The sequence below is a fragment of the Schistocerca nitens genome, chromosome 1 (genome assembly GCF_023898315.1).
Source record: "Schistocerca nitens isolate TAMUIC-IGC-003100 chromosome 1, iqSchNite1.1, whole genome shotgun sequence".
NCBI classification, from domain to species: domain Eukaryota; kingdom Metazoa; phylum Arthropoda; class Insecta; order Orthoptera; family Acrididae; genus Schistocerca; species Schistocerca nitens.
The window spans coordinates 1,310,268,915-1,310,293,343 of NC_064614.1; the positions used below are offsets into that span (position 1 = coordinate 1,310,268,915).

Here is a 24,429-nt window from a genome sequence, read left to right on the forward strand (position 1 = left end):
CAAGACGACGCCATCATCATTTAATCATACAGTAGAGCTGCATGTCCTCGGGAAAAATTACGGCTGTAGTTTCCCCTTGCTTTCAGCCGTTCGCAGTACCAGCACAGCAAGGCCGTTTTGGTTAATGTTACAAGGCCAGATCAGTCAATCATCCAGACTGTTGCCCCTGCAACTACTGAAAAGGCTGCTGCCCCTCTTCAGGAACCACATGTTTGTCTGGTCTCTCAACAGATACCCCTCCGTTGTGGTTGCACCTAAGGTACGGCCATCTGTATCGCTGAGGCACGCAAGCCTCCCCACCAACGGCAAGGTCCATGGTTCATGGGTGTTGTCGTTATCATCATCATTTTATCCGCATCGACGCGCAAGTCGCCGAAGTGGCGTCAAATCGAAAGACTTGCACCCGGCGGACGGTCTACCCTACGGGAGGCCCTAGTCCTGCGACATTTTATTTTATCACTTCGATCACATTGCGGAATTTACTATTACTATTGACTATCATTACCTATGTGGGTGGAAGTCACAGAGTATTCTCGCATTCATAGCATAAAGATGGAGATTGAAAGATGTTTCCAGATTGTCTTTGACCAGCCCTCCCTGCAACACTGTAGCTGATTTAATTTGCAACTGACCAGAAGTGGGAGGGCTCTGTACTCGAACAGTCCGTGTCTCGTGAAGGAACAGTGCAAGCTGAGTGCATAACTGCTGTTCAGCAAAGATTGTACCTCACCAATCATTCCTGGCACCCACCCAAGTGCACAAGATCTCTCCAGATGGGTGCATGTCGAGGACATTACCATCCCTTATTCCTATAGTAGAATGTTGTGATATAACAGACGGTTCAGAAGAAATGTGAGGCTTTATTGTTCTAGTGCCACTGCCGAGACGGTATTCGCAAGAGAGAAATGTTCGTAGAACGTACACGCATCCACTCCTAAGGCTACACGATTCTGCACTTAAACAGACTATAATGTTAAAGCCATGTGGTTTCTGAAACATTAGTCATGAAGAGTACAACAGCCTTAATACAATAATGCAATACATATGTGTCCATCATCTGACATACATCCACACTGCAAGTTTCCTGTACCACTCACTATGGCGGCAGTCTTTAAGATGATGAAACTACTTCCTTCTACATGAAAGAAAATCATAGATTCTTTGTGATACACCGACAATATACTTTCCGGAGGTGTATAGCACCCAGTGCTCACATCCCATTCGATTATGGTACACAAATAATGCTCCCATCAGTCCTATAAAATGATGGCTAGCAATGGAAAATGCGTCTTATGAGGAAACAGACAAATACACAGCACCTACTGTCACTGTGTGACGGAAGTCGCTTCGCATAGCGCTGTCACGTGGGCCCCTTTCCTGTTCAACTCCCGAACTGTCTGTGAGAAGAACCACTGTTGAGGAAGGTGGGCTGCACAGTGGTGCAGCGAGGCTGCACAGGAGCTCTAGCGAGCAGATCAGTACGGTAGGCACGAGGTTTATTTATTTAACAGCTTTCCCGAAGCATTACGAAAGGACAAACAGCAGTGTAAAGTTGAGTTATTACAAGAAGTAACGAGCCTCGGGCAGTGAGAGGTTCCCACTGCTGACGCACGAGCGGAGTGTCGGGGGCTGACTGAGGCCCAAGACTGTGGGAACACTGCGACTGGGGGCGGGCCGCGGTACAGAGCCTGTATACAGAGAGAGTGGCCACACGGGAAGTTGCCCGCGATTCGTTGATTAGCTTTGGCGCCATTTTTCTGCCAAACGTCTCTCGCGCTTCCTATGTTCGCCGTGCTTTTGAGTTGAATTGAAGTTCAGAGGACGTTTGGAAACGATTAAAAGGTATCTGAATTATTGACGTACTTGTTATGCGTTGTGCATGATACATGTTCGATTTAGTCGTATATCGTTTCTCGTACGTAATTAGTGTTTGCGATCTTAAATACGAGCTGAAATAATGAAGCGTTTTGTGATTTCTTTAACAGTTCGTGCATACTGGTAGCATCACAAGCGTTTCTGAAGCCAATATGTGACAGTCCTTGCTGGAAACGGAACGTTCCTGTAATTGTTGTGCCATGCTCATTCGACTTTATAGCGTCAAACTTTATTTCGTTCCTAATCAGAACACTAGGCATTATTTTGGTTTCAGTATTATTGCCTGACTGTTGACGCAGGCAAGTTGTAAGCACGTTTTCCGCAGTTGTCGTGGTTGCTGAAACATTATTCGTAGTAAATAATTGTAGGTACTCTTGAAGACAGTCTTTAATAGGCGTACTTACTGTGGGGTAGAAGGGATACGGTAGTTTTCTTGTTATATTTGGTCGTTATTACAGTAGCCTACATTTAACATTTTTCGTTTGTTATCTACAAGAGGTATTCAGTATATATATATGAAAGAAAGTCGTAAGCAGTTGTTAACTTGTGACATGCAAAAAGTTTGAAGCATGTCACAAGTAAACAACTGCTTACGACTTTCATTCATCTGACGCAATAAAAGTACGTTAAATCTTTAGCGTTATGCACTTCCGATACAAAACAAATGCTACACACTATATTTTTTTATTTACGTTACTTTCATTGCAAGATGTCTAGTAAACGAACTTTAAAGGAGATAAATGCAAGTAACGAATAATTTTTACAGCCACTGTATCGAATTGTCGTGTGCTGTGCGTAGTAGGCTACTACGAGTATATTAGAGCTGTAAAGAAAGGCATTTAACGAATGATTTCGCCATATTCTCCTGTGCTTTTGGTTCGGTGACTGTGTACTCCACTACTGGCCATTCAAAAGTGCCGCCCGCAGTTTGGCAGAGAAGTGGGCGCCGTATCGCCCGGTTGGCCACTCCCTCCCTCTCTAGGCCGCGCCGGCAGAGGGCACTCACTGGCTGCCGGCGCCTGCCAGCTCAGGCAGCTACCACCGGTCTGCGCCATGTCGACTGGCTGTGCGTCGGCCCCACCAATGCTGCGGCAATTCGAACAGCAAACCACGCTGCGGTGCAGAACGCTCGCCGCTGGAGCTTGCGGAATTTGTAACGAAACGCGCTTCTGCTCTTCGGATTTTCTCTCTGTCGAATCTGTCCGGTACGGATCCCAAACTGAGGACCGACATTCGAGTACTGCTCTGTCGGTAGACCGTACTTCCTGAGGACTCTTCCGAGGACACACGGTCTGACGGCTGGCTTACCTGCGATGGGTCTTACGTGCTCTTTCCACTTTGAATCGCTCTGTACTCGTATTCGTAGATATTTTGTGGATACGACTGCTTCCAGTGGCTGTGTCATCGTAGAACAGTGGATCTGTCTGCCTGTTTGCGCGCAGTACGCTACACTTGTTTATGTTGAGGATCAGCTGCCATTCCCTGCAGCGGGTGTAGATCGTCTGCAGCTCTTCTCGTATGTCGCAACAATTTCGTACCAAAAAAATGTGCGTGAAATCTTATGGGACTTAACCGACAAGGTCACCAGTTCCTAAGCTTACACACTACTTAACCTAAATTATCCTAAGGACAAACACACACACCCATGCCCGAGGGAGGACACGAACCTCCGCCGGGACCAGCCGCACAGCCCATGACTGCAGCGCCTCAGACCGCTCGGCTAATCAGTTTGGTACCGTCGCGGCTGCTCCGTGTATAGCGACATCGTCCGCGAGAAGCCCCGTGCAACTTGTAACCCACTACGTCAAAAACGCCTCTGAGCGCCATGGGACTCGACATCTGAGGTCATCAGTCCCCTACAACTTAGAACTACTTAAACCTAACTAACCTAAGGACATCACACACATCCATGCCCGAGGCAGGATTCGAACCTGCGACCGTAGCGGTTGCGCAGTTCCAGACTGTAGCGCCTAGAACCGGTCGGCCACTCCGGCCGGCCTAATCCACTACGTCATTTATAGTCGGTGTTTCATTCTTACAGGTACAAACGAAAGCGGCGAATAGAGAGCAGTGAAGCGAGCAAATAGTCCAAATCAACGTCGGTCCACGTACTGTGCTGCAGTACACGAACAGATTGTGACAGGCCCCGAGGATCGAAATGGCAGACATCGACACTGGGACAAGCTTACCACGAACGTTCGGCGTGGCCACCGCCCGTGCGAAGGGAGCCCTCAGCGCCTCTCCTCTTTGATGGCCGCACAGTTCAGATGGTGTGGGAATGTTGTGGGCGTGTTCCGAATGCGCTCAGAAGCACCCACATTGCCAGTAGCGACAGACAGAGAAGAATCCAAAGCACTGAACTCTGGGGACCTGGCGGGCCACGCTATTGGCCAACCGCGACTGCTCAGGTGTGATGGGTTGCTTCGGTGCCACCCTCCTCTTCACACCACTGAAAGTAACACACTCAAATAACCGACAGCGATGTGCGAGCAGGCAAGTTGCAGCATAAACCATTCTTGCGAATTTAGCATTTTTATGGCTACGTTTAGCACGTTTTCGACCGATGTAGTGTGAAATAAATTCAATTTAGTGTTACGTAATTTTATTAATATTTTTTCTGATAAGTTAACGAGTGCGTGTTTTTGCTTAAAAGAAAGAGAAATTGCGTCATCATAAAGATTTTAGCTTCCACGGAGCCGCCGCACAGCTTTATCGACATTCGACTTCTTGGACATTCGAAGTTGTTCGTTGTCGTTCGATAGGAGAATCCCAGAGGTCATTTGTTGTTTGTTAACAACTAATTCGTGTGTGCCGGTGACGTCGACTAGTAATTACAGTGCGCAAGTAATATTTCGACAATGACCGCGAAATGAAGTCGTTCAGAGTTCGAGTTCGTGTGTGAACGTTAAGACTGGTTCAACTCACCTTCAAACAACTCCGCAAAAGCGTATTGTAAGTCTTGCAAGTGCAATATTGTGGCTAAAATCTGCTTCATAAAACAACATGTTTCACCTTCAGAACACGTTAAATTTCATATTAAATAATTAAAAGGTCAGGCGAATTAAAGAATTAGAAGGTGAGGCAAAGATTCATTTCCCCAAAATAAAAAGCAGTTGAAAAAGGCTGAAATAATACTAGCTATAAGGGGCAGTGAAATGAAAGCGAGGCAGATAGACAAAAATTAAGTAATCTGTTCAATATTTCAAAAGTAATTGCCGTAACTGTTAATACGTTTATCCCACTGTGAAACAGGACAAGATTCCTTCGTGGAAACATGTCTGCTCGCCTCTTCTCCCGAGGCAAATCGATGGCCACGAATGTCTTTCTTCAGGGCCCCAAAAATAGAGAAATCTCGCAGGGGGAGACCAGGACTGCACGGAGGAGAGAAACTTGTGCAGCGCAGTCGAAACAGTCTCGGCAGCAAGTGGACCAGCGCACATTTTTGGAGCCCTGAATTAGTCGCCATTGATTTGGTTCGAACGGAAACGTGCACGCCTGGGTACAGTCACTGTTCTGTAGGTACCCACAAACACTTTTCCACGAAGGCATCGACCGCCTTGTCTCACAGTGGGATTGATGAATTAATGTTATGGCACGTATTTTTGTTTTCGTCTGCCCCTTTCTCATTTCAGTGTCCCTTATACATGACTGAACGCCATTCACTTTCGACCACTGACCATTTATCACAAGTGCGTAAAATGAAAAGAAATAGCGATAGCCAGAATGCCGACTAGCGACTACAGAAAACAAAATGTACAAGTGTAACAAAAAGTATTGGCACGATATCTCATCGAGAATCAGTTGACGGCTTTCGAGAGCACGAATGCGGTATTTCAGTGAGGAAACTACACTGCAAGAAAAAGGAATTAGTACACCTGGGAAAGACAACGTCGGTTTTGATGCGACGACGGCATACTGGGGGACACTACGTGTAGTGACAATCATTTCAACTACGTCCACCAACAGATGGCGTAGCGGCGCAGCTACGAGGGCGCCATGTGTGTCTGCCCTTTAATAGGGAATGCTCGCAGCCGGAAGGCTCGGCGTGGTGCAAACGTGTGGAGCGAGGAAAGGCGAGTGAGCGAGTCTGAAAGCGGTCAGACTGCGGCCTCGCCAGTGGCGGAGTTGGACTCGCTGCGTCAGTGCTGGCTGGCGTCGGTGGTATCGCGAACGTTCTCACACCTCTGGACGGGCGTCCGGGCTCTGAAGCAGCGCAGGCGGCCGCCGGGAGCGTCGCACTGAGAGGACAGCGGCGGCAGGTCGCACGGCTGCCACAGCACGGGTAAGAGGGCTCGTGAGCCCAGGCGTGTCGGCACCGAGTGTTCTGGACTGGTCGTCAGCCGCGGCACTACGGAATAGCGCGCAGCGGTCTTCAGCAATGGAAGTAGATTCTGCCCGCACGCAAGAGATGGCCGTCTGCACGTACGATGCAGACTGGCGGTGTTGTAGGCGCATCAGTGTGATGTTTCAGCAAATCGGTGAAGAAAATCGTTGTCACCTTTTTGGGAGTAGTTTATTGACGTAGTTATCCTTTTGTAGTTGAGGTAATTGTGTTGGGATATTTTTCTGATTTTCCCATAAACTTTATTATATTCTTGGCATTTTCTAAATTAAAATTTTGGCATAAAATATTTCTCAGAGTTGGCAGCATTGGCATAAACTTGGCCTTCCACATTCATCCTTGTCTAGCAGCCCGTTTCGCTTACGTAGTGAAGCAGTCTGTATACATATATTTTCAAGAATCGCGGTCACGTTACCCTGCCTCGCGGCACACTTCACGTTGCTCCCACTTCTGGAGAGTTGGCACGCTGTGACCCGCCTGGCGGGGCTTCTCCGGTCCCGCCCACGAAGCGCCCACTAAACGCCCACACACGCCGCAGCCACCTACGTCACCGCCAACTTGCAAACACGCCACGTGCGCGTGCGACCTCCCCACCCCTACCCTCTCCCCCAACAGGATAACGCCACTGCTCTAGTTCTGAGTCGGCCGAGGTTTCCCTGATTAGCTCGATGTGGGTGCCTGAGTGATTCCATCTCGAGGCCGCGGACGGTTTGCTGTCCTGTCCGACCGATTTACCCGTGTCGAGGGGAAAAAACGAATGTTAATGACTGGGAGAGTGACCATTTCAACGATTACTTCTTTCAGATGATGTCCAACTACTGGCTTTACACTTTACCGTATTTACGTGACTCTAATGCGCCATCGTATGTAATGCGCATCCCAATTTTAAAAATTAAAATCATAAAAAAAGAGTTCTTTGGCCGCATCATTGGTAGACTAAATTTATTTGACACAGGAATGGACGTATACATGAACTTTCAAAACAAAACCAATTTTTAAGTGACCGATTGCTAAGTGAGTTAGTCGTTATCAAAATAGAACGCCTAACGTCATAACCTACATGACATGCAAACAAACGTACCGTACATTACAGGCATTACTCATCATTATTCACTAATGTCATCATTACTGGTATCCTCGAAGGAGTCTAAATCAGAAACAGATGCATTTCCTGCATCATCGCCAGTGACCTTCCAGAGCACATCGTCTTCCCTAGCATCCACAGTAATTGAAATACACGCTTCCAATGCTTCCAATGTGCGTTCACCGCGATGTCGCCAAACACGGATGCGACCATCATGATGCTGTAAACAGAACCTGGATTCACCCGAAAAAATCACGTTTTGCCATTCGTGCACCCAGGTTCGTCGTTGAGTACACCACCGCAGGCGCTGCTGTCTGTGATGCAACGTCAAGGGTAACCGCAGCCATGGTCTCCGAGCTGTTAGTCCGTGCTGCTGCAAACGTCGTCGAACTGTTCGTGCAGGTGGTTGTTGTCTTGCAAACGTCCCAATCTGTTGACTTAGGGATCGAGACGTGGCTGCACGATCCGTTACAGCCATGCGGATAACATGCCTGTCATCTCGACTGCTAGTGATACGAGGCCGTTGGGATCCAGCACGGCGTTCCGTATTACCCTCCCGAACCCACCGATTCCATATTCTGCTGACAGTCATTGGATCTCGACCAACGCGAGCAGCAATGTCGCGATACGATAAACCGCAATCGCGATAGGCTACAACCCGACCTTGATCAAAGTCGGAAACGTGGTGGTACGCATTTCTCCTCCTTACACGAGGCATCACAACAACGTTTCACGAGGCAACGCCAGTCAACTGCTGTTTGTGTATGACAAATCGGTTGGAAACTTTCCTCATGTCAGCACGCTGTAGGTGTCGCCGCCGGCGCCAACCTTGTGTGAATGCTCTGAAAAGCTAATCACTTGCATATCACAGCATCTTCTTCCTGTCGGTTAAATTTCGCGTCTCTAGCACGTCATCTTCGTGGTGTAGCAATTTTAATGGCCAGTGGTGTAGCTTTCCAGTGATGTATAGTGACCACTGTTCACACCCGATCACAGTTCACAAATAATGCTACGCGTGCATCAACCCTATATATAAAATGACCGTTACTAATGGCGAAAGCCTCTTGCAAGAAAACGCATAGCAGCAGCGCCCGACATGTCAAAATTACAAGTCATTCTGTCGGGCAAATGTATACACAGGGGGTTGCAGTACCTCACAACCACCTATCGCTAACTTAGTTATGAAGCTGAAGTCTCGATTTTACACCCAAGATGCGACACGGGGGGGGGGGGGGGGGAGTACATCACATCATCACATATCACATAAATCGTAGTTAGTTTAGAGGAATGTGTCATATTTCATCTGATGCAGGAGAGGTTTACAGTTAACGATCGCAAGTAGACAGTGCTTTAAATCATGTACAGAACACATGGCTGTGTCACGCGACTGCAAATGCATTTAAGTTTATAGATGAATGATTCTCTGTTTTCCTGAAAAGCGTCAAATAGTCAACTCACGTTTTCTCTGATACCTCAATAGACATACAGTATAACGCTGACTCAACGGACAAAAATTGGCTGCTCCCTTTGCTTCCATGTCGACGTTTTCTCGGATTCCTCTTGCTGCAGCATACTTGATTCCATGTATACATTGTTCTGCACCAACCAGAAGATACCCAAGTACTTGCTCAATTTCGTGGCATTTATATTTGGTCAATTTATACCTATTACCCCATCACTTTTCGCAATTCTATCTATATTATGGTAGTTCTATCCATGCGATCGTGTAATAACCTCTCGTTCTGTTTTCTAGAATTGTTTTTAAATGTAGTACAGCCGCCAACACCTAGCCCAAATGCACTGATCGGAGGCATAGTATAGCACAGTATTCGATTGTATCCAGTCACCCACACATTTGGAGAGCGTTTGCCCTGTTTTCTGTATGACTGCGTATATGCACGTGTCGCGAAAGACACCCCCCCCAGGACCTGCGGTAGACGAGAGATAGTGTTCGAGTGTGGACCCGCCGCACGTTTTATCAGGACAGATGTTGGGGTGCGTCGGCCGCCATCTTGGATTTGGAGCGATAGCCTCATTGCTCCACAACTCAAGCATTAATTGTTTTCACTGTAGTATCCGGTGGAAACCCAGTTCTAAGCAAAGAAGGGAAAGCAGAAAGGTGGAAGGAGTATATAGAGGGTCTATACAAGGCCGATGTACTTGAGGACAATATTATGGAAATGGAAGAGGATGTAGATGAAGATGAAGATGAAATGGGAGATATGATACTGCGTGGAGAGTTTGACACAGCCCTGAAAGACCTGAGTCGAAACAAGCCCCCGGGAGTAGACAACATTCCATTAGAACTAGTGACAGCCTTGGGAGAGCCAGCCCTGACAAAACTCTACCATCTGTTGAACAAGATGTATGAGACTGGCGAAATACCCTCAGACTTACAGAAGAATATAATAATTCCAATCCCAAAGAGAGCAGGTGTTGACAGATGTGAAAATTACCGATCTATCAGTTTAATAAGTCACAGCTGCAAATTACTAACACGAATTCTTTACAGACGAATGGAAAAACTGGTAGAAGCCGACCTCGGGGAAGATCAGTTTGGATTCCGTAGAAATATTGGAACACAATACTGACCTTACGACTTATCTTAGAAGAAAGATTAAGGAAAGGCAAACCTATCTTTCTAGTATTTGTAGACTTAGAGAAAGCTTTTGACAATGTTGACTGGAATACTCTCTTTCAAATTCTCAAGGTGGCAGGGATAAAATACAGGGAGGGAAAGGCTATTTACAATTTGTACAGAGAGCACATGGCAGTTACAAGAGTCGAGGGGCATGAAAGGGAAGCAGTGGCTAGGAAGGGAGTGAGACAGGGTTGTAGCCTCTCCCCAATGTTATTCAATCTGTATATTGAGCTAGCAATGAAGGAAACAAAAGAATAATTTGGAGTAGGTAGAAATAAAAACTTTGAGGTTCGCCGATGACATTGTAATTCTGTCAGAGTCAGCAAAGGACTTGTAAGAGCAGTTGAACGGAATGGACAGTGTCTTGAAAGGTGGATATAAGATGAACATCAACAAAAGCAAAACGAGGATAATGGAATGTAGTCGAATTAAGTCGGGTGATGCTGACGGAATTAGATTAGGAAATGAGACACTTACACTTGTAAAGGAGTTTTGCTATTTGGCGAGCAAAATAACTGATGATGGTCGAAGTAGAGAAGATATAAAATGTAGACTGGCAAATTTGTTAACATCGAATATAGATTGAAGTGTCAGGAAGTCGTTTCTGAAAGTATTTCTATGGAGTGTAGCCATGTATGGAAGTGAAACATGGACGATAAATAGTTTGGACAAGAAGAGAATAGAAGCTTTCGAAATGTGGTGCTACAGAATAATGCTGAAGATAAGGTGGGTAGATCACATAACTAATGAGGAGGTATTGAATAGGATTGGGGAGAAGAGAAGTTTGTGGCACAACTTGACTAGAAGAAGGGATCGATTGGTAGGACATGTTCTGAGGCATCAAGGGATCACAAATTTAGCATTGGAGGGCAGCGTGGAGGGTAAAAATCGTAGAGGGGGACCAAGAGATGAATACACTAAACAGATTCAGAAGGATGTAGGTTGCAGTAGGTACTGGGAGATGAAGAAGCTTGCACAGGATAGAGTAGCATGGAGAGCTGCATCAAACCAGTGTCAGGACTGAAGACCACAACAACAACAAGAACATCCCGTGCTAACCGAAATGAAGTCACTTGATGGGCTGCTACAGTTTGCATATTTTAAGACAGAGCGCAAAAACGTTTTCAAACGCTTCGGACAAAAACAAGACGTAAGTTTTTAGATATAAGTCAGAGTAATCCCCTAATGGATTGCATTGAAATAAATTCCACGCTTTTCACAGTCTCTGGTATTCAAATTCTATGATTGTTTAGAATTTCTATTGTTCAGAATGTGAGAACAGGGTGGACATAACCGTTTCTGATGTTGTCAGTACATCAGAATGAGATTTTCACTCTGCAGCGGAGTGTGCGCTGATATGAAACTTCCTGGCAGATTAAAACTGTGTGCCCGACCGAGACTCGAACTCGGGACCTTTGCCTTTCGCGGGCAAGTGCTCTACCATCAGAGCTACCGAAGCACGACTCACGCCCGGTCCTCACAGCTTTACTTCTGCCAGTATCTCGTCTCCTACCTTCCAAACTTTACAGAAGCTCTCCTGCGAACCATGCAGAACCAGCACTCCTGAAAGAAAGGATATTGTGGAGACATGGCTTAGCCACAGCCTGGGGGATGTTTCCAGAATGAGATTTTCACTCTGCAGCGGAGTGTGCGCTGATATGAAACTTTCTGGCAGATTAAAACTGTGTGCCCGACCGAGACTCGAACTCGGGACCTTTGCCTTTCGCGGGCAAGTGCTCTACCATCTGAGCTACCGAAGCACGACTCACGCCCGGTCCTCACAGCTTTACTTCTGCCAGTATCTCGTCTCCTACCTTCCAAACTTTACAGAAGCTCTCCTGCGAGCCATGCAAAACTAGCACTCCTGAAAGAAAGGATATTGTGGAGACATGGCTTAGCCACAGCCTGGGGGATGTTTCCAGAATGAGATTTTCACTCTGCAGCGGAGTGTGCGCTGTGCTTCTGTAAAGTTTGGAAGGTAGGAGACGAGATACTGGCAGAAGTAAAGCTGTGAGGACCGGGCGTGAGTCGTGCTTCGGTAGCTCAGATGGTAGAGCACTTGCCCGCGAAAGGCAAAGGTCCCGAGTCCGAGTCTCGGTCGGGCACACAGTTTTAATCTGTCAGGAAGTTTCTTGTCAGTACATAACTCTTAGTAACAGACAGTTAAGTACAGTAATGGAAGATTATGTAAGTTACTACACGTGTGACAGTGTTTAGCTGATTTGCTTTTTCAGATTTGAAGTTAGTCTGGTGTTCGGTCGAAATTGACTGTCTTAAATAAAAATAGTGGTACAGCTGTGTGGATTACGACGCAGTTCACAGCCTTCCTAATAGCAGTTCAGCAGCTCCTACACAAAATATTTCTTTGTTTGTGTTTCATTGCTCAGCAAGCTTTTGAATGTTTCAGTTGGCGACAGTGTTCATCCAGCAAAACAAATTTGTCAGTTACATACTCGTACGCGAATACGCCTTTCTTACTGATAAAATTAAATTTCGTACTGTCAGGGAAATACTTCTGCGTTATTTTCAGCTCTCCGGGTTGTAAATGTGAGGCACATTTTTCTACAGAGCATATCATAAATTTGAAGGAATCTGTAAACCAAAATTTTGTAATAGATGTACTGAATGTTTTATACTTTCCCGTGTTTTCCACTATCACAGAAACGAGACGTCGATGTAATTTTATAATTCCATTATCGTCATTTTCTTTCTCTCATTCACATAGATTCTTAACTATGGTTTGCTTGAACCATTCCTTGCAGATGTGGCAAATCTCTGCTATTTAGAACGCTTTTTCCTCATCGAGGCTAATAACCATGTGCATATTTTGCTACTACAATTTTTTATGCAGTGAGCAATCAGACACAGCAGTTTGCTAAACCATTTCACACAGTTTGTACCTCTGTACAGTTCAAAACCTAAATATAGTTATCTGTGAATTTTGTCACTAACACACAGCTGCAGCAAGCATTCGGTGTTTAAACATATAGTCGCTCCTTATATGAGTCGAATTTCATGTATTTTTTCTCTGCTTTGGGCATGATACTGATAAATGGTTCAAAGTGAAAACAATGAACTAAATGTGCAGCCAATTTCTCTTTAGAATGAAAAAACACAAGCAGCACTCATATAATTATGCTACTATGTGCGAGCCTCGAAAGGTCTTTTTGTAACATGAATGGAAAATTTCCACAGTTTCGACCTGCAGTATTAACTGATTCACATGTAGCTCACGTTTATCAAATTTTGAGACGTCCTGTGGTCTTATATTAACTCTTTTACTCTAAGTTCTTCTGTCCATCCCATAACGATCCACTTATGCTCAGAGTACTGAATATCATTCACACTGACAGACACATTTTTGTTTTTCTACTGAAATATTACAACATGCTTCAGTTAAATAGGAAACGAAATATTTGTAAAGTAATGACGTTTGATAATTAGAGATGAAGCTGAGAGTATAATTTGCTTAGTGAAATCCAGCTATAATTTACCATTTGAGTCAATCAAATACTATTCTTTGACTCAGCATTTATCACGACTTTTTTTTCTTTACAATCACTTCTTTCTAAATTTCTGTGCTTTCCCATATAAAATCTTAACACATAATTTCATGATCTTTTCTAACAGCCAACCAGAATCGTGAACTTGGAAAGTTTCGAGGTTTTTTTAGTTGTCGGTCTGTAAGATAAGTTGAATTCTATTTACTAATGTCATCAGACAGCGATAGAGAGGCGATTTTTGGTGTCCGTGTATACGTACCTACTATTACCTAGTTTTAAAAGCTGTTCAGGATTACTAAACTATCCACTATCAAGTAATTTCACCATACCCTTGAGAAAACACGTGTAGATCATCTAAATAGTAAACTTTTCAGGATTTTTGATAGGTAGCAAATGGGACACCCCCATGAAGCATGGACCTTCCTGAGGTGGGGAGGCTAGTGTACCTCAATGATACAAACTGGCATACCATAGTTGCAGCCACAGTGGAAGGTTGTATGTGAAGAAGGCATACCAGCTGTGGTTCCTGAAGAGGGACAGCAGCTTCTCCAATTGTTGCAGAAGCAACAGTCTCGATGATTGCGTGATTTGACCTTGTAACATCAGCCAACATGGCCTTGTTGCTCTGGTGCTGCAAACGGCTGAAAGGAAAGGGAAACTAGTGCAGCTATTATTTCCCCAAGAGCAAGTAGAATCTACTGTGTGTGACTTAATGATGACGACATCCACTTATGTTAAATACCTGCAGGTGAAATAGTGCACGATGTCGACGTCCATGCGGGGACGAAAAATGTTATGCTGCAGATGTTAAGAAACATTGAACACGCTTAAGCCATTTCCTATTAAAGAAATTGGTTCACTAAGTGCAATTAATGTGTTATACATGAGCAATGGAAAACTGGAAGCCCGCAGCTCGTGGTCGTGCGGTAGCGTTCTAGCTTCCCACGCCCGGGTTCCCGGGTTCGATTCCCGGCGGGGTCAGGGATTTTCCCCACCTCGTGATGGCTGGGTGTTGTGTGATGTCCTTAGGTTAGTTAGGTTTAAGTAGTTCTAAGTTCTAGAGGACTGATGACCATAGATGTTAAGTCCCATAGTGCTCAGAGCCATTTTTTTTGAAAACTGGAAATGGAAGAGACCAAAACGGAAAAAAGAAAACCGAAGTATTGGCAAAAACAATTGTCAGAAATGAAGAGTATAAACTGCTATTGTGAAAAGAACGAACCAGGCAAAGCTTACAAATTACTTTAAATGCAAATATGGAATGAGGTATGCAAAATACCAGCATTTACGGCGAATAGTATTGCAGTGTTGTCATATTTTGGAGTATTCGCAAAAAATAATGGATGTGAGGTTGTTTACGATATTAAAAGACACATGAACACTGCGTTGAGAAACATCCATTCTGCTTAAAAGGAGGTTACATTGTATCTAAATGTGATGGACTGGACATCGTGCATTTAGCATTTGGAAACCTGAAACTTCATGGCAGATTAAAACAGCGCAGACTCCGCTGCAGAGTGAAAATCTCATTCTGGAAACATCCCCCAGGCTGTGGCTAAGCCATGTCTCCGCAATATCCTTTCTTTCAGGAGTGCTAGTTCTGCTAGGTTCGCAGGAGAGCTTCTGTGAAGTTTGGAAGGTAGGGGACGAGGTACTGGCGGAAGTAAGGCTGTGAGGACGGTGCGTGAGTCGTGCTTGTGCAGCTCAGATGGTAGAGCACTTGCCCGCAAGGCAAAGGTCCCGAGTTCGAGTCTCGGTCCGGCACATACACTCCTGGAAATTGAAATAAGAACACCGTGAATTCATTGTCCCAGGAAGGGGAAACTTTATTGACACATTCCTGGGGTCAGATACATCACATGATCACACTGACAGAACCACAGGCACATAGACACAGGCAACAGAGCATGCACAATGTCGGCACTAGTACAGTGTATATCCACCTTTCGCAGCAATGCAGGCTGCTATTCTCCCATGGAGACGATCGTAGAGATGCTGGATGTAGTCCTGTGGAACGGCTTGCCATGCCATTTCCACCTGGCGCCTCAGTTGGACCAGCGTTCGTGCTGGACGTGCAGACCGCGTGAGACGACGCTTCATCCAGTCCCAAACATGCTCAATGGGGGACAGATCCGGAGATCTTGCTGGCCAGGGTAGTTGACTTACACCTTCTAGAGCACGTTGGGAGGCACGGGATACATGCGGACGTGCATTGTCCTGTTGGAACAGCAAGTTCCCTTGCCGGTCTAGGAATGGTAGAACGATGGGTTCGATGACGGTTTGGATGTACCGTGCACTATTCAGTGTCCCCTCGACGATCACCAGTGGTGTACGGCCAGTGTAGGAGATCGCTCCCCACACCATGATGCCGGGTGTTGGCCCTGTGTGCCTCGGTCGTATGCAGTCCTGATTGTGGCGCTCACCTGCACGGCGCCAAACACGCATACGACCATCATTGGCACCAAGGCAGAAGCGACTCTCATCGCTGAAGACGACACGTCTCCTTTCGTCCCTCCATTCACGCCTGTCGCGACACCACTGGAGGCGGGCTGCACGATGTTGGGGCGTGAGCGGAAGACGGCCTAACGGTGTGCGGGACCGTAGCCCAGCATCATGGAGACGGTTGCGAATGGTCCTCGCCGATACCCCAGGAGCAACAGTGTCCCTAATTTGCTGGGAAGTGGCGGTGCGGTCCCCTGCGGCACTGCGTAGGATCCTACGGTCTTGGCGTGCAACCGTGCGTCGCTGCGGTCCGGTCCCAGGTCGACGGGCACGTGCACCTTCCGCCGACCACTGGCGACAACATCGATGTACTGTGGAGACCTCACGCCCCACGTGTTGAGCAATTCGGCGGTACGTCCACCCGGCCTCCCGCATGCCCACTATACGCCCTCGCTCAAAGTCCGTCAACTGCACATACGGTTCACGTCCACGCTGTCGCGGCATGCTACCAGTGTTAAAGACTGCGATGGAGCTCCGTATGCCACGGCAAACTGGCTGACACTGACGGCGGCGGTGCACAAATGCTGCGCAGCTAGCGCCATTCGACGGCCAACACCGCGGTTCCTGGTGTGTCTGCTGTGCCGTGCGTGTGATCATTGCTTGTACAGCCCTCTCGCAGTGTCCGGAGCAAGTATGGTGGGTCTGACACACCGGTGTCAATGTGTTCTTTTTTCCATTTCCAGGAGTGTAGTTTTAATGTGCCAGGAAGTTTCATATCAGCGCACACTCCTCTGCAGAGTGAAGATCTCATTCTGGAACTGAAAACCTGTTTACAGGCATAAACTTACTATTCTATGCAGAAATTCTGGACGAATATGTAAGAGAACTTGTACCCAAGAAGAGATGGAATTCTTTAATGATATCATAATACAGGAAATAAAATCCCTGTTGGCTTTTGGTTAAAAGAATTGCAGGAAGGGATGGTGCTAATTGTTGAAGCCATAACAGAGATACTTTATAGAGGAAAAAGTTAGATGTGTGTAAGAATCTGAGAACATACGATTTTCTGTCAATTTACTGGTTAGAGAGAGAATTATATGATTTAGGTATAGCTTTAAATTGCAAGTTAACAATCAAGCTGGATGTTATTAAAATCACATTATACAAAAATAAATAAAGAGTTTATCTTTGTGAAAATGCATTTACATAAATTAATATTTTGTACAAGAATATTTGTTTTCTTATTCGTTACCATAGAAACAATTTAAAGAGTCTTCTATTCACAGTGCACTACATTTCGAATACTTTAAACATCACCACTCAAGGTGATGTTTAAAGTACTCGAAATGGGGTAGTCGACAGTATAACAACCTCGTTTCTTACCTGCGTGAAGATAATCGCTGACTTCAGATGCTCGACATCGGTGATGACCTTGAACCGTCGGCTGGAGCTGGAACACTTCAGGTCAGGTTGGCAGTTCTGTCTTATCAATGATGGCATTCGATGCAGGTCAAGCCAACAGTTCGAGGTCAGCGATGACATCATCATTTTGAGGTCAGGGGCTGCCTTCGAGGTCAAATGGTATCGAGGAACCCCATTGCCTTCCCACTGCCATAGGTTTTAGCAGCATCCTATAAGATTATGTGACGGCCTGAGTAGGCCAGCGAATTAGCCTCGGACCACTCTGACTACTCGTAAATTAAGAAATTCAGCTCGCATCGCTGCAAGCACGCTAGGTAAAATGGACTCATACGATCTGGTATAAGATGCTCGAGCATTAACGAGATGCGTGATAGCAAAAGGGTAAATATTTGGTAAAGTAAGTTATATGCAGATGATGAAGTTGAAAACAAAAAAGACCGACCTGAAAATAAAGGACAGCTCATCTGTCAGGGAAGAGGGCAGTCACAACACCTGTTTTATTTCTTCAGTCCTATACGAACGTTGTTTATACGAGTGAAGCATTGCAGGTTCAGAGGTTAACCTAGTGGCAGGAACAATACACCACCTTGCGCGCTATCCACCACCTTCCGTCTCAGCGTCGCCGCAGTAACCTGGACGGAGTTGTTGTCGGTGTGTTGCAGTGAAGCCGGAGTTCAAGTACATCGCCAACATGCACGGCAACGAGGTGCTGGGCCGCGAGCTGCTGCTCAAGCTGGCCGACCACCTGTGCGAGCAGTGGCTGGCCGGGGACGCCGACATCACGCGCCTCATCAGCTCCACTCGCATCCACCTGCTGCCCAGCATGAACCCCGACGGCTGGCAGCTCGCCACCGACACGGTCAGTCCACAATCCTAACAGGTTGTTTTGTCTTCTGTAAAATCAGCAAGCGAATCTAAATCATCTGTTCAGCGACTTTGTGACCATACTGCCACCCAAATAGAAGAGGACATAAAAAAGACGCAAATACTTAATTCAGTCTTCTGAAACTGTTTCACCAGTGAAGACTGTAATACAATATCTCCTTTCAATTGTAACTCTGGGGTGGGTCGTGATTTTAACATCTCGCGATATGACACGTCCTGTGCGGTTGACCGTCCTCGGAGATTAGACAAAAATTATTTAACTGATCCTAACTGATTAATGTTTTAAATAACCTATTGAGGGCCAGTGGGAGTAAAGACTAAGCCTACTTAAATAAGAATAGTAGCATGCTATCGAGAAATGTATTATAAAAACTCGAGGAAATTCCAAAATAGAATCTGCACAATTACGACATTCAGTTACTCCTACTGGTCAGACTGAGCTTAAGGTTGGCACAGCACCAATCTTCTACGTGAAAATTGTGATCCCCATTTTCACGACAGGAACGGCTGACATTGTCTAGCCTCTTTGTTAGTAAAAACCTCCACCCTGACTAGCGCTGACAACAGAGGGCTCAGACAACAACCTAGTGGAACTGAATACATTTATTATTACGGTTCCCTGTTTGTCGAGTCGTGGCGCGTATATCACCTGGACTAGTCGAGTGGAAAGCACGTGTGCTTTGTTGCCTGTGAAAGGCTGCAGTCGTCGTGGGGGCGGAATGTCATGTGACGTGGAAATGTCAATTTAACTACACAGAGTACTCGCGGTTGCGTCCCCAAAATCGTGCATTCGGAGCTATTCGAGTGAAGAGACCGTTCGAGAGTCGAGACAGTCTGGTTGTATACCTGCCAGGAGCAGACGCTCGACTCAAGTGCACATTCGTTAAGTGAGCACTTCGGAATGCCTAAAGCTGCACGGAGAAGCACCAGTTTGTTCCTGTGCTTGCATTCTGCTTCAGGTGTCACAGTCGGCACTTTCTCGGGCCAAGTTTGGAGTAATCAGCAGCAATGTCTCAAACAAATTATATGCTCTCCAGCGATGTGAGTCAGCTGGACACCCTCCAGACGCTCCCCCAGTTCACTAATGTGGACTCTCGACTCAGCCAGTGATGGTTTTCACGACAACTTGATTTCAGTCCTCTCTTTCTATTCGCGAAACCACTGACCAAACCCGAGCAGTTGATATGAAATACTGAAGAAGCTGCTCGAGCAGTTTAAAGCAGTATCCGCCCGCCTGCCCGCCTGCCGCCTTAGCCTACCACCAGGCCCCCGCATACAGCGGTGGGAATGTGCCACGCATTCTGCTTGGGAGGAATTCTTAAGCGTTGCCTCGTTAGACGGCTGTCTTTACTGCCCCACCGCAAGTTTCGCCTACAGCCCTGACAAAAGGAGGCCGCGCCCACAGGGCGGCCTTGTGGCGGCCTGTAGTAGTCTGCCCTTCAGCTGCTTGCAGACTCACAGCGCGCCCCTGACCTGCCCAAAGTCCGTTGCTTCCTCGGCATCTCTCTCTGTACCAGCCGACGCAAAAAATCACTTTTCTAAACCGTGCAGTGCTACAGTTGTTACTGTGAAACTGTCCAGTGTCAACCAATATGATAAATAAACTGACAATCCCACTTAATCTTCGATCCAACATCATATAAATATTTTAATCTAATAGACCAAAGTAATTATGTTTATTAATCATGTCATCATCATCAGTTATCTGCTATATTAGCAGGTCCTTTGCCTCTCCATTTTCTGCGATCCATTGCTTCCTTCTTAAGGCTGCTGTATGTTGTACCGTCCATCATGTCATCCAGTATCTGGAATCTCTTCCTTCCTCGCTTCCTTTTCCCTTCTACATAACCTTCTAAAACTGTTTTTATGAGTCCGTCATTCTTTCTTAATATATGCCCAATCCAATTTCTTTTTCTTCTCTTTATTACATCACGTAACTGTCTTTTCTCTCCCACTCTTCATTTTTTACTCTGTCCATCCAACTTATTCTTTCCATCCTCCACCTTGGCTAGATCTCAAAAGCCTCCAGCCTTTCTCTGTCTTTCTTCCTCATAGTCCATGTTTCAGCGCCATATAGAAGAACACTCCATACAAGACATTTTATGAATCTCTTCCTGAGTTCTCTGTCCAGAACGCTGCAGAAAATTCTCCTTTTCTTATAAAACGCCTCTTTTGCCTTTGCTATCCTTGTTTTAATTTCTGTAGTGCACTTCCAGTCGGTGTCTATCCTGCTTCCAAGATACTTAAAATTTTGCACCTGTTCTAGTATTTCTCCATTCAGCATAATTTTTATTTCCTTATTTCCTCCTAGTGCCAATACTTTTGTTTTATTTGTCTTAATTTTCATTCCATATTTTTTCCGTTACTTTGAATGGTGTCCACCAAATCCTGTAATTCTTTTTCCCCTGTGGCTAGAAGGACCATGTCATCAGCAAACCTCAAACACCCTACTCTTCTTCCTCCAATTTCTACGCCTTTGTCATCTAATGAGGATTCGTCAATCATATTTTCCAAGTAGAGGTTGAAAAGAGTAGGTGATAGACAGCATCCTTGTCTTACTCCTTTTCCTAGTCTGATCCAGTTTGTACTTGTCCTCTAGTTGAAACTTTTTGATTAAGATATAATGAGATTGCAAGTCTTCTGGTTTTCCAGTCCACTCTCTTTTCCCTCATTATAGTCGCGAGCTTGTTCCAAACGACATTGTCAAATGCTTTTTCTAGATCCATGAACCTTTAGGAGCCCTGTTGCATCTCTGGTGCCCGTATTCCGTCTAAAGCCAAACTGCTCCTCGCCGAGATTCTCCTCCATTACTTTTTCAAGTCTTTTATTAATTATTCTTAACATCACTTTGGCTGCATGTGAAATGAGGCTGATTGTCCTGCACTCGCTGCATTTCTTGGTTTCTTGTTTTTTCGGTAATGGAATCATTACTGTTGTCAGAAAGTCGTCAGGCCATTCACCACTGAGCCGGCCGAAGTGGCCGTGCGGTTAAAGGCGCTGCAGTCTGGAACCGCAAGACCGCTACGGTCGCAGGTTCGAATCCTGCCTCGGGCATGGATGTTTGTGATGTCCTTAGGTTAGTTAGGTTTAACTAGTTCTAAGTACTAGGGGACTAATAACCTCAGCAGTTGAGTCCCATAGTGCTCAGAGCCATTTGAACCATTCACCACTGTCACATATTTTATTACATAATCTCAATATTTCTGTTATTCCATCTTGGTTCAAGCATTTTAATATTTATCCCGGTATCGTATCTGTACCTACCGCTTTGCCATTTTTCATTGCAGCTACGGCAGACTTTACTTCTTCCATTATGATTAATCATGTAAGGAGGTAAAATACCGCCGCCTTACATAGTCATCGCATTCATGTTGAATTGGCACACACAGAGATTGCAGAATAGCAAAACAACTGCAATTACTTGGTACTGGAAAGGCGTCGGGACTAACTGAGACAACTGTAAGATCCTACAGAGGTTGTGCGGAAGAACGTGCTCCCCTTCTAGCAGCAGTTAATTGTAGTTCTCTGGAGTAACGAGGTGTACCTAGCGACTGGAAAAAAGTCCTGTTTATTCGCATTTCCAGCAGGGATCGTACGACACGTGCACATAATTATAGGCCCATATAGGTGATGTCAATCTTTTGTAGAATTATAGAAAACGTTTTATGCTCGCACATTATGATGTTGTTGGACAACGAAGAACTCGTCTATAAAAATGAACGTGGACCCTGTGAAACTCACGGCGCTCTGTTCGTCCACGAGATGCGTCGCGCTCTGGACGACGGCGCTCACGTTGGTGCCGCATTCAGACGATTCCGCGCTGTCGCTAGTGAAAGACATGCGAACTCGGCGAGTTAGGGACCAGATTTGTGACTGGACTTGGTTGCAATCAGAACTCAACACTCGGCTGTTAACGGGGGAGATCGTGTGGCACTGTCGACCGGGAGGCCACCAGCGGGGGGAAGTTCGGCCGCCGGGCTGCGAGTGCTGTTCCAGGTGACGATGAGAACACAAGACAACAGCCAACCCAGTGGCGCGGAAAATCTCCCACCCGGGCACAAATCGAACCTGCGCCCGCTGCGTAGCACGCAAAGTCGTCAGCAGCTGAGCAGACGGACACGGAACAACATCGACAGACGTACAGGTAGTTCAGGAGCGCTGCACGGAAGTATGATCGGATAGTTACTGTTTGGAACACACAGAGTGTGTCATTCGCATAATTAATGGCGTAAACGCACACAGTTGAAAGTCTCAGTAAGCATAAGTCCGCAAACGAACCGTCTGCTAGCTGACTGCGACTTCGTGTTAACCAGCCACCACTGGCTTGACTCTGCGTAAAACTCGTACCAGCCTGGAACAACATTAAGAAAACATTAATGTACAACATTAAGCAACGTCATTAGATTACTTCGGTTGGAGTGAACACGACAGCAGTTTCGTGACTGTACTCGCAGTTACACGAGGTGTTGAAAGTGTCGCCCTTGTACCGGAATGCAGGCCTGTTCCCATCGCCGCAATGAGTTTCCAATCCTTTCAAGCACGCCCGTATCATTTCGAAATTCTTGACAAGCATTGACAAGCCTCCGTTCCAGTTCCAGTTCTTCAGCCGTGTTGACCGGAGTGGCATACACTGCACCTTTAGGGTGGTCCCAACCACACAAGTCCGTGCGGTTGGTACCAGGCGAGCTCGGACACCGCGGCACAGGTCCGTCTTTTGCCATTCAGTGCATTAGGTGTCATCTCACCGTAGCAACACAACTTGCCAGTGCTCTGTCGTGCACCTACGACATCCTGTGGCGTTGCTCTGAGGGAAACATCGTAAAGCAGTACTACAAGGCGATGCCACAGAAACCGACGGTAATTCTGTGCACTGAGTTTCTTTGGTAACATATATGGCTTACTAAGTTGATAATCTATTATCCTTAACCACACATTCGATGAGAAACGTAGCTGATGTGTGAAGGTCGTGCGCAGCATGTGGGTAGGAGCCTACATGACTCCAAACATGAGAACTGTCATAATATAGTAATTAAACATACCGTCACAAGCTATCCGTGCTTCACCTGTAAATAAAATGTTCTCAAATGTAGGGTTGCCTACAACGTATTGCTGCATCCACTTACAGAACGTTACTCTAGGAACAAAGTCTGCCTCACTAAGACATTGAAGTCATTGGAGGTGGTACAGGTACATTGCCTCGTGATGCATTATTGCCCAAAAAACTACTGTGGGTCAGTTGAGGAATTTGTGTGGCAAGCCTCTCTGTCAGCGACTGTTTCCAGCACCATACGTTCGAGCACAGGTGTAATTCGTGCAGACCTACCGGCTCCCACATCGTGTCAAAGGCTTCCAGTTTGTTAGAAGGCTGAAAGGAAATTTACAACCATCTAGAGTAAACGCAGACTGCACTAAGAAATTCAGAAGCATAACACCTACAATTCACAAATATCAAATGACGGGCTATAAATATCACTCTGTACATGACCTAATCTCCTTTATCGTATTCCTGTGATTACCAGCTACAGATATGACAGTGTAATGGTGACCGAGTCTTCATTGACAGCACACTGTCTCTCTCCCTCTCTCTCTCTCTCTCCCCTCATTATTTTTTGTAACATCCGACGAATTAAAACTACGAACTATAGTAACTTTGCTAACGTCATCTGATAGAGAGCTCGATAAGATTTTAATCTCTCTCTTTTGATATATCGAGCAAACAAATACCATCTGCGTGTTGATATCGACTATATGTGGTGATCCCATTAAACATATTTGCATTGGCCCATTGGAGCAGGCCACCAGTGATCGCAGTCGCTGCCACGGGCCTGTGTAAAGTTTTGCAGCCTGTACTGCAGGAAGACCATATCGACTGTCAGCCACAGGGAGAGTGTTCTCGTGTTGTTTCATAAGCAGTTTGATACATCTTTTTTGATGTAACACATCGAAGCAGTATATGACTACAGCTGCGTACACAGCCATACATTTTGTTTTTCTACCATGACTTCGAGATCTGACATTAACACATTTCGATCCATTGGCTATCACAGACTGCTGGACATTGCTCGGTGTAAACCGTGCTGCTCTCACAACACACAGGGTGGTTGGAATAATAGACAGAGGCGGTGTTTCTTATTGACAGAAATGTGGAAAGCGTCGCATCGTATGGAAACTGGAACAGTTTGTGGCGTTAAGGACCGTTTCCAAATAGCTGTCCAAAGGTGATGACCTCAACACT

At 45.9% G+C, this 24,429-nt stretch overlaps 1 protein-coding gene across 3 annotated transcripts in view; it reads left to right on the top strand.

Moving 5' to 3' along the window:
* LOC126202832 (carboxypeptidase E-like) overlaps positions 1-24,429 on the top strand; it is a 493,528-nt gene that overhangs the window by 287,557 nt on the left and 181,542 nt on the right. For all 3 annotated transcript variants that reach the window (XM_049936897.1, XM_049936898.1, XM_049936899.1), the window contains exon 3: positions 17,972-18,168. In XM_049936897.1, the coding sequence (XP_049792854.1) occupies positions 17,972-18,168 (197 nt within the window). The remainder of the gene's footprint in view (positions 1-17,971; positions 18,169-24,429) is intronic.